Here is a 12,418-nt window from a genome sequence, read left to right as displayed (position 1 = left end):
ATAATATTTAGAACATTTTTTCAAAATCATGCCTTTTTAAAAAAAATCCTGAATTTGATTGGAAGCAACAAAATGAAACAAAAGGGAAAAAACAAAAAGGGGGGTCTTACCCGCAAATGGGCCGGCCAAAAATGAAGCGGAGGGGGGGGGGTGCGCATCGCGTCTTCTTAGCTTCCACTGCGCGGAATAGGAGCTCCCTTCTCTTCTTATGCCCTCGATGCAGGCTTAGGCGGGTGGGTTGGGGCTACCGACAATGATCCAAGTCAATTCTCATTTTGTTTCTCGATACAGGCTTCCCCTTTCCATCCATTGTTCCCTTCTATCAAGTGAAGCAGGGTGTTTCTTTATTTTTGCGGGTTGCTTCCTCTCCGATGAGTGATCGATGGGCAAAACCGACGTTCTCCCCCCCTCATTCTTCACCACCATGGAGGTGGAAGGAATGGACATGTGCCCCGATATTCCTACCGCTAGAACGGGCCCCTCATTCTTCCGCCAGAACGGGCCCCTCATTCTTCCGCCAGAACGGAACTCCACTGATCTTCACATTCATACCCCAAGCACACCAACCCCGGCGTACATGTTGGCGACCGCGGAGCAATGCGCGTCCAAGCCCAGGGTTGGTGGCAGAGGTGGGAGACGCTTCCTCAGGGGATGGGGAGCAACGGCGACATCTCCGCTGATGAGCTTACCGAGGGCAGGGAAGGTCATGCGAGTTGACCTTTGCGTCGATCTGGTCTACTGCTGCAAAAAGATAGCTCAAAAAACTAGATTAAAAAACATCTATGTGGCACCTAGTCAGCACAAAATGGAGAAAAATGTGGCACATGCGGGTAAAATGTGGTATAAAGTGCATCAATGCATGGGATATAAATTGAGAATTTTTAAAAGATATGTAAAATCTGTCACAAAAGCAAAAAATGGGGTAAAAAATGAATCCTACTCTAATATTTATTACATGTTGCAAAAGATATAAATATTCTAGGACGTTAGATGAAAATTGTAGCAATAAGCGATTATTAAATGAAAATTTATGGTGATTTACCTGCCCAAGTAAAAAATAGAATTTTATTGTATTTGGCAAGGCCTTATTTGCTTGTCAAAGAGAATAATAATTTTATTTGATAAGCCATTAAATGGAGGACAATTAAGTCGATTTTCAGGGAAAACTAATGAAAAAAAGTTAGAGATGTGACAAAAAATCAAAACAAAAAGAGAAAGAAGAAGTAAGGTTGGATGAATGGCGAGGACGACAGAACCTTATTTTTCATTCAAAGAGAGATACTTATATACTCTTGCATCCCTCATACGATAGTTTATAGAAAATGCCGAATCCACTATCTTTTTTTAATACAGAGCAAATGTAGGTGCTTGCATACACGCATACACTCATCCATACAATACACAAATGAACATTCTATCCAACGAGCACCTTTGAAATATTGCGCCAACACAATATTTCTTTAGATTGACGAAGTTATTGCACACGTCTCATAATCGACAGGTCTCCTCTCACTAAATGAACATCGTCAAAAATCCATAGTCACATCAAAGCTTAGCTACGCATGCTAGCATACTAGTACTACTATTAGTCTTCGGAACGGGACAAGGGCACACTAATGAGATTGATCGAGCTAGTAACAGACATGGATGTGGACGCCCAAGTTCAGCAGCAAGCCTTGTTCGTTTGCTTAATTTGCATGCGTCCGGTGAGCAAACACGGCTCGTCGGCCGTGCCCTTTGCTGCGCGTGCTCTCCCAGCCGCCACCGCCCGCCTGGCCGTGGACGCCGTTGCCGGAGAAGCAGCTGCTGAGCTCCCTCATGAACCCGGCACCGCCAGTGCGCGCGCCGGCCGGCAACGCCCTCTTCATCGACGCCGCGGAGGCAGTAGCCTGACGATGATGATGATGATGATGATGATGATGATGGTCGCCGTAGGCCAGCTGCTGCAGCTCCCTGTCGTCCTCGACGATCGTGTCGAGGCTCCTCGGCACCTTCCTCCGCCGCACGACCGACACGAGCTGCGGCGGCGCCACCTCCGTTACGAACCTCGCCCTCACCTGCACCTTCGCCATGACGTCGATCGATCACACCGTAGAGTATCAGTGCGTAGGCCTTGGCGTTGCGTGTGGCCACCCCAGGGCTCATGGCGGGGCGTATTTATACTCGCGCGAGACCAGCTCTATGCCATGGGCCACACGGCAGAGCTAGAAGCGGACGGTGGCGTCGCCGTCGTCGCGGCCTCTCCGACAAGACGGGTCGCACAGGTGTACGGGTCTAGGGGCCATAGCTCGCTCTCCGGCCTCCCATGCACGCACGGTGCCGCGCGCTCGCCGACGCAGCTTTCCGGGAAAAGGCGGGCGTGATGGCGTCATGCATGTCCCGGTCGCGTCGGGCCAGCGTTCAACGTGGAGTTAATGCGGCCCCTGCCGGCTACTGTAGCTAGCAACGCGCATGCCGGAGCGCGCGCCCGCGACGGCGACGGCGGGTCGGCGACGTGTCGCGCGCACGGGCGGCGAAGAGGAACTTATTTCGTTTTCTGTTCATCTTTGCCATGCATGCATTTGTGTGGTTTTGCGGCTGGGGCTGGGTACGTGTACGTTGGCGACGCTCTTGTCCGGCAGGCCGGACGGCCGACGTTGTCCATATACGGCGCTGGAAGAGCGTCTGAGAAGCTCAGCAACGCCGTGCGCAGCCGGGCACGAAGACGGTATACATACACATCTGAGAATTACGTTTTCGTCTCAACTTTTGTCCATATATGGCCGGTGACGAGACGGTGACCACTGGCCGTCGAAAGAGGTGACGCGTGGCCTGAAAATTGTAGGAAGGAAAAAGAGCAGAGACTGAGTCCACTTATGCTCAATCAAATCATTTTGAAATTGACTACGAGTTACACGATCACGTATTTTAAGATTAAATTGAATGAACTGTACAAACGTTGCCACTCCACTCTCAGGCTCAACATTTTCACTATGGTAATCCCACCCTAAAAAAATATTGTCATCACGCTTATCCTCTACGATCATGTTGTGCACTCTTTTCCTAGCACTCTCTTGTTCTTCGGCAAACCTACCCCTCCTCTCTCCTTGGGGTTCAGCTAGGTAGTATCCCTTATTGTGTTGGCGGCAAGTGATGTTATACTTGACCTATGGGTCGTTGCTTTCCGAAAGCCTCGAGAACACCGGAGAGCACTGAAGCACGTTGATGTCATTATGAGAACCTACCATGTCAAAAAAAGGGTGCCAAATCAAGAGATCTTATGATGCCAAAACTTCAAGTATAGCCGTGCAACCATCGACATGTCCCTTATATTGCCCCTGCCAAGCAAATGGAGAATTCTTCCATTCTCAGTACATACAATCTATGCCTCCAACCGTGGAGGTGGTGGTGGTGTGCGGAAGGGCGGCGACGCCCCTTGGTAGGGTACGGTCCGCGAGCTACACCATCTGCGGCAAAAAGTGGAGCAACGTCGACGGTGGATGCGGTGCCGGATGGGTGGGGTGCCGGAGGTGGCGAAGAGGCCGGAAGCTGGGTGGTGGCGGCTACGACGACGAGGCTGGGGAGCCCAAGCTCATTTTGGGAGGGGGTTGGAATGGCATGTGTGCCACCAACAAGCGGGTCAGTGGAGGACAAGAGAAGGACGTTGCGGGCGTCCGAGGAGTGTTTTCGCGCGGATCCAAAACCAGACCAAATTTGTGCTGGAAATAGGTCGAAGTGGACATGAAAACGAGCATCCATCCATTTGTGTTGGTGCATTGGGCCGTGTTTCTGGTCCGCATGGATCAAAACGGACGCTGGCGAATGAAATGTGTTAGCCCTTTGGAGTTGCGCTTGTGCGTGCATGCCGTTGCGAGCAGCCTCAAGGTTCTCAAAAATTGTTAAAGAAAATAGAGTGAATTTCAGTTTTAACCTCCACTACTTGTGTGCTTGTGCGACATATTTGTAAACCTTTTAAACAATGCCGTTCAAGATCACTTATGGTGCCAAGGCCTCGTGGTTAATAGAAACATTGGCTCCCATTGAAGAGCATGGCCTGAAAGTATAGGATAAATCATGACAAAATGACCACCAGCATCAAGTCTAAGATTTGAATCCGGGAAAGTGGTTCCTTCACAAGAAATCTAACCAATTAAGTTCTCATAAGTACAAATGACATGCACATAAAGGTAATGTTTTTCTGAATATTTTGATATTTTATTTGCATTTTTATGAGCTCATATGAAATTTTTAATGAATTTTTGAAGTATTGTTCAAACAATCAAATAGCACACAGACAACCCCAGAGACAAAACAAAGGGCAAAACTGAGCAGAGCAAAAAAAAATTAAGGGCAAAACCCACAGGCTGACACAACTAGGGGCAAAAGTGTAATTCTCCTTTTTTTATTTGACTCTCATCTATCACTGAACCCATGCTTCCTCGAGCAACCGCAAAGATGAGCATGTGATTTTAAATCCTTGAGAAAAACATGAAGAAGCCCAGACCATGGAATTGCGGCAGAACATATATAACACATGATTTTCTGCATTAGCCTATTAGCATTCTGCATTAACCTTAAGATACTGCATTGCAGTAAAAAAACCTCCTTATTTGGAGCTAGGATGCACCAAACGGGTTTATTTGCGAGAGATACAAAAAAACTAAGCTTAGTTTTCTCAAAGGACTAAAAACAAAGCAAGCTCATTTTTCACGAAGGACGACATACATAATAGTCAGATTGATATTACTTTGTGTCTTCAACATACTTCAGTGTCATGCATATTCCTTTCGGAGCACATATTATAAGACAATAAGAGATATTAATTATTTATGGTTGAATTTCCCTTCAAGTATAACTCTAATCTATCCTGCAACATCATGAGTTCTGCGCAAGTTCAGTTGAAGACACAATGTTGCAAGCCGCAGAAGATATATGCCATTACCATCATTTTGAAGACACAATGTTTCCAGAGATATTTCACCTCTTTTCCATAATTAATCCGTGTTTATGAAAAAAATGATGGAAGGATGGACCTGATACACAAAATGGGACATTATTTTGCAAGTGCTGAACTAACCAAACCTTATGAATACACTACGAAGCAACTTTTGCAAATATAGAGCCAAAAATGGTACAAATAATACACTGACCAACCATCTGACTAAATACTTCATGAAAGTTCTTTGAAAATTGACATTTGGAATTTGGATAGTATAGTTTAAAGAGAAGCAACATCTACCATTAACATGAGAATTTACACATTCTTTTCCAAAAAAAATAAGACCATGTATATTGTGCCCTGCACACAAAAACAAATCGTGCAACGTGCATACTACAGCAAGTTTTCACATGAACAAATTTTTAGTGCATGATTACATGATAGAAACACAAGTGTGGTAAACTTAATGCAAGCCTCATATGCACGGGCGTACGTACATGTGTCGACATCTCCTTCACAACTCGATGCACACATGATAGATTGTAACCCTTTGGGGGTTAAAAATAGGCCAAAATATGAATTACTTGTTGAATAAGAGATAAATTACCATTTTCAGTGTACCTTCATGAGGTGTGAGCCCAACCGTACTAATAAATGAGCCCAACCGTACTAATAAATGAGCCCATTTGCTGCCTTTTTTTTCTGGCCTGGGCGGCCATCTAGGCCCATGCGATCACCGGTCCCACTTGCAGACACTGCTTCAGCCTCCGCATTAAACCCTAGTACCCGGCATCCGCCGCCGTCGCATATAACCTCTCCCGCTAATACCTTTCTCACACTTAACGAAACTCCGGCGGCGGCGGCGGCGAGCTCGCGACCTGAAGCACAAGGAGAAGGCGCCTCGATCCCTCGTCGCCTCGGTCCACCATGGTATGCCTTCGCCTCCGTCGCCCCTCACCTGGCATTTCCATGGCTGTCGAGTTCGCGCGACGGATTCGCTGTGCGGACGCTAGTTCAGTTAGGGGAATCCGGCAAGATGTGCAGCTGCAGTTTGTGATCTAAGGCGTTCTGCCATTTTTATGGAACTTTTGCAGTATCATTCAGTGCTGGCGTATGATGGAACTGGCTGGCTGTAGCTCTGCGATTTAGGTGCCTAGAGAGTAGAGACTGGAACTGTAACCTGGTGCTTTGATTTTTTAACAGCTGAACGTATTCGAGAAAAAGAACAGCTGAACTGGTAGAGAGATTTCAAGTTCGATCTGGATGAAGGGTTTCTGTGTTTTGTAGGTGATGATCTTAGTGGCGAACTGTTTGCCTGTGTTCCAAATGATTTGGGGCGCTCATATTGGCAGGGGTTAAATCTGGTTTTCGTTCACAAACATTCCCAAGAGCCACAGTCTTTTACTAATTCATTTATACACACTTGCCGTTCACACTTAGATGATTACTGAAGAGGCTAAGATTTAACTTAAACTCATTTGACATTCCTTTTGTTTACTTGCTGAGAAGAATACTGCATTGGTAGATTTTGAAAGAATTCTCAGTATGCTGCTCTGATTAGTTACATATTGTCTGCTCATACGCATTTCCACTCTAGTTTTTGTTGTCATCATGCTACAACATGACAAGTTTTGGCATGAAATTAGTTACACTCAACTTGGGATATAGTAGTGTAAGTGAATACAATTTTGCAGTTAATACCTTTTCCATTTAGTTGATGTGAGTTCTGCATTTGGCAGGTTGTAGAAACAATTCTTAGTATGCTCCGTTGATTAGTTACATTACATGTTCAACTTTCTGTTATGCAGTTTCCACTTAGTTTTAGCTGTCATTGTGCAACTGCATGACAGGTTATTGCACGCAATTTGTTATACCCAACTTGGAATGTTGCTACTGTGACAGTGAAATTTAATTCAATGTTGTTATGCAATTATGTCAAGTATGTACTCAGCTAAATCTGATTTGCCTTGCTAGTCGAAGAGGAAAACCAGGGAGCCTAAGGAGGAGAATGTTACTCTTGGACCTGCTGTCCGTGAAGGGGAGCATGTCTTCGGAGTTGCTCATGTCTTTGCATCATTCAATGACACATTCATCGTATGTACTGGTTTGCCTATTACATGCTTTATTATGGTTGTCACCGTCATGTGCTGTTCGGTTTCTTACTGGTGTTAGCCTCCATCTGCAGCACGTCACTGACTTGTCCGGGAGAGAGACCCTTGTTCGTATCACTGGTATGCTCCATACTTAAATTTTCTTTTCGTGATCTAGCTATATTTTTTATGGTTTAAAAGTAAATTTGATTGTCCCATAATCAATGCAGGTGGAATGAAGGTCAAGGCTGATCGTGACGAGTCATCACCATATGCAGCTATGCTTGCTTCTCAAGATGTGGCGACACGTTGCAAGGTTTGTATGGGCTTTCATTGGACTATTTTCTGTTCAGGTGCCTACATCCAGGATTCTTATATGTTTTCCACTCGCGCTTCCAGGAGCTCGGCATCACTGCTTTGCACATTAAGCTCCGTGCCACTGGAGGCAACAAGACCAAGACTCCTGGACCTGGTGCTCAATCCGCTCTCAGGGCACTCGCTCGTTCTGGCATGAAAATTGGACGCATTGGTAAATTCTGACTTCCCGCCGCATATATGCAAATGAAGAACACATATCTTGTTACTTTGCTGTTTCATTGTGGTCTCGTCCTTATTGGGCATAGAACTAATAATTGTATGTCTGATTCTCTTTGCAGAGGACGTGACCCCCGTTCCCACTGACAGCACCCGCAGAAAGGGTGGTAGGAGAGGAAGGAGGCTGTAGACGCCTTCTTTTTCATCGTCTCTCATGGCCGTGATCGAGAATTCGGTGTTCGAATAGCCTTATAGATCCTATGTAGTTGCCGATCAGTTTACTCCAAGTTCGGATTTGTTTACTGTCAGTTTCAGAGCTGTGCTTCGCTTCAGACCATCTCTGATCGTGTATTTATGCAAAAAATATTCTAGTCCGAACATGCCTTATTATGGTTTCTGATAATATGGTTGGCTCTTATTAGTAATATATCTGATAATATGTTGTGCTGGAATGCCAATGCTGAGTGCTATCTCATTCAGGAACCATCATATTGCATTTGTCATTGACCATAACGGAAAAGAATCTGAGCAGAGAGACACATTGCCCTCTGAAAAGGAGCAAATAGTTTCCCGGCTTTGAAAAGGAGCAGTGAAAGATAGGTTTGGAAAGCAGTACTAGAAAGCAAGCATGGCGTATCCAAACAATGCCGCGAACGAGCCGGCGAGGCCTGCCACCGTGAGGCCGGCGCCGCTGGCGGCTCCAGGAGGCGCGTCCTTGGCCGGCGTTGAGTTACCCGCCGGAGCATTTGGGGCTGCTGGGGAGTTTGGCGGGGCGCCACCTGAGGGAGAAGACGGCGGGGTCGTTGCTGTTGCTGCGGGTGACCCCTGGCTGGGCGTGGGAGCGCCCTTGGCGGCGGCGGCGACCATGACGATGAGCTTCTCGTTGGCGCGGCAGTTGGCGTCGACGCCGCTGATGAAGAAGAAGGCGCCGGCGCGGTCGAGGTCGAAGACGGTGTTGCCGTCGGTGAACTGCTTGTCGTACGTGTTGGTGTTGCAAGCGTTGTAGTCGGCCGGCGCCACCAGCAGCACCGAGTCCTTGTCCTTGGGGTACACGAACACTGCACACGCAACGCATGCATGCATGAATCACACACACACACACACATCAAAATCACGTCGCCGAGATGCAAAATGAAAGGTGGTCGTGCGGTTACGTACCGAGCTGGTCGCCGACCTGGAAGGTGGTCTTCTCGGCCCAGGTGTTGTAGGACTCGGCGCCGGCGCCGGGCACGCCCCAGCCGTTGTCGCCGCCGACGTTGTACTGCGCCGCGCCGGCCACCGCCGCCATGAGGGCGGCGCAGGCGAGCACCAGGCCACAAGATCTACGGCTCGACATTGCTAGCTAGTACAAAGTAGAAACTGCACTCTCGATGATGCTTGTATTGGTCGATGGGTATAGGCGGCCGGGGTACGTACGTATTTGTAGTCGTAGGCACATGCATGCCGCGTACGTGAGCTGATCGAGCAGGCCGGCTTTACACGCTGTGGGTGCCTTGCTTTTGGCGGTCGCCTCAAGCTACGTACTACTACGTAGAGGAGGAGGCATGCACGTGCCGGTGGTCTGTCTCCTTTTTCGTGCGGCGCGCCCCTGTGCCACCCCATTGCGACTGCGTGCGTGCATGCGTGCGTGCTGTGTGCCTTTCGAATCGATGCTTTGCCGGTTGCACTTGCACCCGGAATATCGGCGTCGTGGCTTAGCTTGTGAACGTTGGGATCCACGCGACGTGATGGCTGGCTGGTGCCATTGGTCGGGTCAGGTGCAACGGTCTGTACTTTTGCACCCTGGGCTAGCGGTGACTTGGTGATTGATGTATAGTAGGAGAAGATCAACGCACATCTACACAAGACAGATCGATCTACCAAAGCTGTTTACACTCTTTAATTTGAAAGAAGAATAACACTTTTGACTTACAAGAGGCATAATGACTCTAATCCTTTTCCCTTCATTTTTAAACAGCAAGGAATGTCTTTCCAGCTTTTTCATAGGTCACTGTGTTTTCATATATTTTCCGGTTTTCGACTAGCTTTTGCTAAATCTTAGTAATTGCCTACTATTCGAAAAAAGTTCTCAGCGACTTACAGTTGCACACTACTAAATTCGAAATAGCAAACGTTTGTGAAACTCCAGTTGCATGTTACTGTAAAATTATGTCTATGAGTTTTAAATGGAGTGATATGAAAATAAGAACAATAAGGTGTTGATCACCTACCCCTCTTGGCGGCGGACAGGGCGCAACGGCGGGGAGGTATTGATCGGGGGCAACCTGTGATGGAGGTGTTGGAGGGTTGCTGTGTGACGGTGAAGGTGATGTGTGCTCGAGTGGTGGCCTTCGTCAGCGGTCGTGACTACAACATTGGTGAATCCGACGGCGGTCGGATGGATTCAGTGCGGCGATCCCAGTCTGGCTGGAGCCATGGAGGAGAGATCGTCAGGGCATGGTTCTGGACGGTGGCAAGCTCAACATCAGATCTGGATCTGTCATACATTGGCATGGGTGAACTTTTCATGTTTTCTTTACGAATTCTTCATGCTTTGTTTGGGTTTGTTTCATTTGGAGCGGTGAAGCGGTGGCGCTGTCTCAACGTAGGAATAATGTTCTCTCCCGCCCTATTCTCGTTCGTTTGGTGTGTTCTTCGCCGGCGAAGGGCGTGTGAGCTATGTATCTTGGTTGGTCTAGGTTCCTAGTGAATTTGTTTGGATTCGTCCGGCTTTCGAGATCTTTGGAGTTTCTACAGGCCCTTATTGGCAGGGTTTTTCTTCCCTCCAGGGCGGTGATTTGCTTCGCAGCTCATGGCTGTCGCGTCTCCTAGATGCATGGACGACTTCCTAGCCGCTGCTTCTACAAGCTCCCGATTTTTAAAAAGTTTGCTCCACCATGGTAGAGACCTAGAGGCGGCATCGGGCTATGCTCACGACACGCCGCAGGTGGGCATAGGAGGAAGAAGACTTAGGCACCCCACGAATTTGAATGTAATTCCATTTTACTGTAAGGGTCTGTTTGTAAGGACCTATGCTACTTAATATATGCCCCTAGACCTTTTTCGCAAGAAAAAATAGATTATATCCGCAGAATAAACAAAGTTTTCTTTTATCTTCCTAATGTAAAAGAAGTTCGGATAAACCAAAATCCTAGTTAAAATGGGAAAATCAAGATGCACACCTATTTTGCTATGACTAGACCATGGTGAGCCCTGACGTCGTGGGTTATCTTTTTTTAGAGAAGCTGACACCTGGAATTGATGTTGGACGCCAATAACCATCACACGTGTGGCGGAAGCAACACCCGACCACACGCTCCATGACCACGGATTGCGCCACGTCACAGCATACATGCACAAGTGACGAAACTGATGATGTCAGGAGGAACCTTTCGGGTTTTTAGTTTTTAAAATGTTTTATCTCTTAAATAAAAAATCCGATTAAAATCCGTTTTCACCATTAAATCCGCCACGGCGAGATATTCGAAACTAGATCCCATATCGATATGTTTTGACGACTTTATTTTTGTTAAAAGTTGCCATGTATATTGCACATAAATTGTCATGGTGTTTACACTGAAGTTGCCATGATCTATTTCAACTACTTTTTCTTCTATGTTTAAAGTAAATTTTGACATGTTGTAAAACGGAGAATTAAGAAACTAAACTTGCCATTGTGAATTACTAAAATTTGCCATAATCCATGAAATAACTTTGACATGGTTCATAATTAAAAAGAAATCAGTTGTCAGATACTTTAAAAATGCATGGTCAATGACTCAAATTTGCCATGAATCATAAACTAAAATTGACCTGGTGAATTACTTAAATTTACCATGATACATGCACTAAATTTTGCAATGGTTCATACAAAAAATAATTTCCATGTTCAAAAATATGAAAATTGCCATGATCTATAAACTAAAATTGCCATAATCTATAAACTAAATTTGCCATGATGATTTACTAAAAATTGCCATGACCCATGAATTAAATTTGCCATGGTTAATTACAAAAATTCCATGGTTAATTAATAAAATTGGCCATGAAAAGTAGTTAAAAATACAATGGTAGCTCTAAATGTAGAAGAAAAAATAGATGAAATGAAACATATAATGGCAACTTTAGTTTAAACTCTATGGCAATTACAGTGTATGCAACATGGCAACTTTTGGCAACAAAAAAAGTCGACGAAACATATCAATATGAGATCTAGTTTTGAAGATCTCGTTGAGACAAATTTAATGGTGAAAACATATTTTTAATCGGATTTTTATTTAGAAGATAAAACATTTTTAAGTCTGAAAAACTAAAAAGATTCTGCTAATGTCATCTGTTTGATGTGGCAAGATGAATGGTAATGAGCATGTTTGGACCATATTACTTCATGCCATACACGTGTCACTTGTCATTTGAGTATGATGTTTCGTTTTTGCGCTTATAGCGCTGCTTACAGCGTTATCAGTAGAAGGTGCATATCCCCCTCCCTCGATCAATTCTCTTATGGGCTGGCCTGTGGAAGGCACTCACGGCAAGTTCCCTTTCCCAGCCATGGGAAGCTTCTAGAAGCTTCCTAGGTCATTATTGGGAAGCTTCTAGAAGCTTTTGATCGCCTATTCTTTTTTGGTTTTGGTTTTTCTGGATCAATTTTTGTTGTTTTATTTTTCCTTATTCACCTTTTGTATTTTTTAAAGAAAATTCAAATGCGTGCATTTTCAGAATTCAAAATATTTTTTCAAATCTGTGAAGTAAGTCCTAATCCATGATTTAAAAAAATCATGAACCTTTTTTCAAAACATGTGAACTCTTTTTTGAATCCGTGATTTTTCGAACACATAAATATATTTCAAGCCCATTAACTTTAATCGAAATTGTGATTATTTTTTTCAAAATGCTT

The 12,418-nt window shown here is 45.4% G+C and overlaps 3 protein-coding genes across 4 annotated transcripts; 1 reads left to right on the top strand and 2 right to left on the bottom strand.

The window, feature by feature from the left end:
- Positions 1-1,330: 1,330 nt before the first annotated feature.
- On the bottom strand, positions 1,331-2,111 carry LOC123130427 (uncharacterized). The gene has a single exon (XM_044550327.1). The coding sequence runs from the start codon at positions 2,070-2,072 to the stop codon at positions 1,689-1,691; it is 384 nt and encodes a 127-aa protein (XP_044406262.1). The 5' UTR covers positions 2,073-2,111; the 3' UTR covers positions 1,331-1,688.
- A 3,565-nt stretch (positions 2,112-5,676) lies between these two features.
- LOC123132390 (40S ribosomal protein S14-3) lies at positions 5,677-7,994 on the top strand. Of its 2 annotated transcripts, none has more exons than XM_044552172.1 (6): positions 5,677-5,848; positions 6,893-7,012; positions 7,104-7,149; positions 7,239-7,324; positions 7,408-7,537; positions 7,665-7,994. In XM_044552172.1, the coding sequence occupies exons 1-6, from the start codon at positions 5,846-5,848 to the stop codon at positions 7,730-7,732; spliced, it is 453 nt and encodes a 150-aa protein (XP_044408107.1). In that variant the 5' UTR covers positions 5,677-5,845; the 3' UTR covers positions 7,733-7,994. The 2 variants fall into 2 exon arrangements, with proteins under 2 accessions (XP_044408107.1, XP_044408108.1); XM_044552173.1 differs by lacking the exon at positions 5,677-5,848 and adding an exon at positions 6,525-6,590.
- On the bottom strand, positions 7,983-8,920 carry LOC123132389 (early nodulin-like protein 1). The gene is made up of 2 exons (XM_044552171.1): positions 8,701-8,920; positions 7,983-8,600 (listed from the first exon to the last, which is right to left on the bottom strand). Exons 1-2 carry the CDS (start codon positions 8,876-8,878, stop codon positions 8,158-8,160), a joined length of 621 nt encoding a protein of 206 aa, XP_044408106.1. The 5' UTR covers positions 8,879-8,920; the 3' UTR covers positions 7,983-8,157.
- Between the last annotated feature and the right edge of the window lie 3,498 nt (positions 8,921-12,418).

This window comes from Triticum aestivum, chromosome 6A (genome assembly GCF_018294505.1).
Source record: "Triticum aestivum cultivar Chinese Spring chromosome 6A, IWGSC CS RefSeq v2.1, whole genome shotgun sequence".
Classification (NCBI taxonomy): domain Eukaryota; kingdom Viridiplantae; phylum Streptophyta; class Magnoliopsida; order Poales; family Poaceae; genus Triticum; species Triticum aestivum.
The sequence above is the reverse complement of the archived record's forward strand: the minus strand, read 5'-3'. Positions and strand labels throughout refer to the sequence as shown.

Excerpts from the sequence above, each read along its gene's own strand:
- LOC123130427 (XM_044550327.1), bottom strand. The coding sequence starts at position 2,072 with ATGGCGAAGGTGCAGGTGAGGGCGAGGTTCGTAACGGAGGTGGCGCCG.
- LOC123132390 (XM_044552173.1), top strand. The coding sequence starts at position 6,540 with ATGACAAGTTTTGGCATGAAATTAGTTACACTCAACTTGGGATATAGT. Across the intron at positions 6,591-6,892 it reads TCAACTTGGGATATAGTAGT|TCGAAGAGGAAAACCAGGGA; the intron begins GTAAGTGAATAC and ends TTGCCTTGCTAG. Across the intron at positions 7,013-7,103 it reads CATTCAATGACACATTCATC|CACGTCACTGACTTGTCCGG; the intron begins GTATGTACTGGT and ends CTCCATCTGCAG.
- LOC123132389 (XM_044552171.1), bottom strand. The coding sequence starts at position 8,878 with ATGTCGAGCCGTAGATCTTGTGGCCTGGTGCTCGCCTGCGCCGCCCTC. Across the intron at positions 8,601-8,700 it reads CCAGGTCGGCGACCAGCTCG|TGTTCGTGTACCCCAAGGAC; the intron begins GTACGTAACCGC and ends TTGCGTGTGCAG.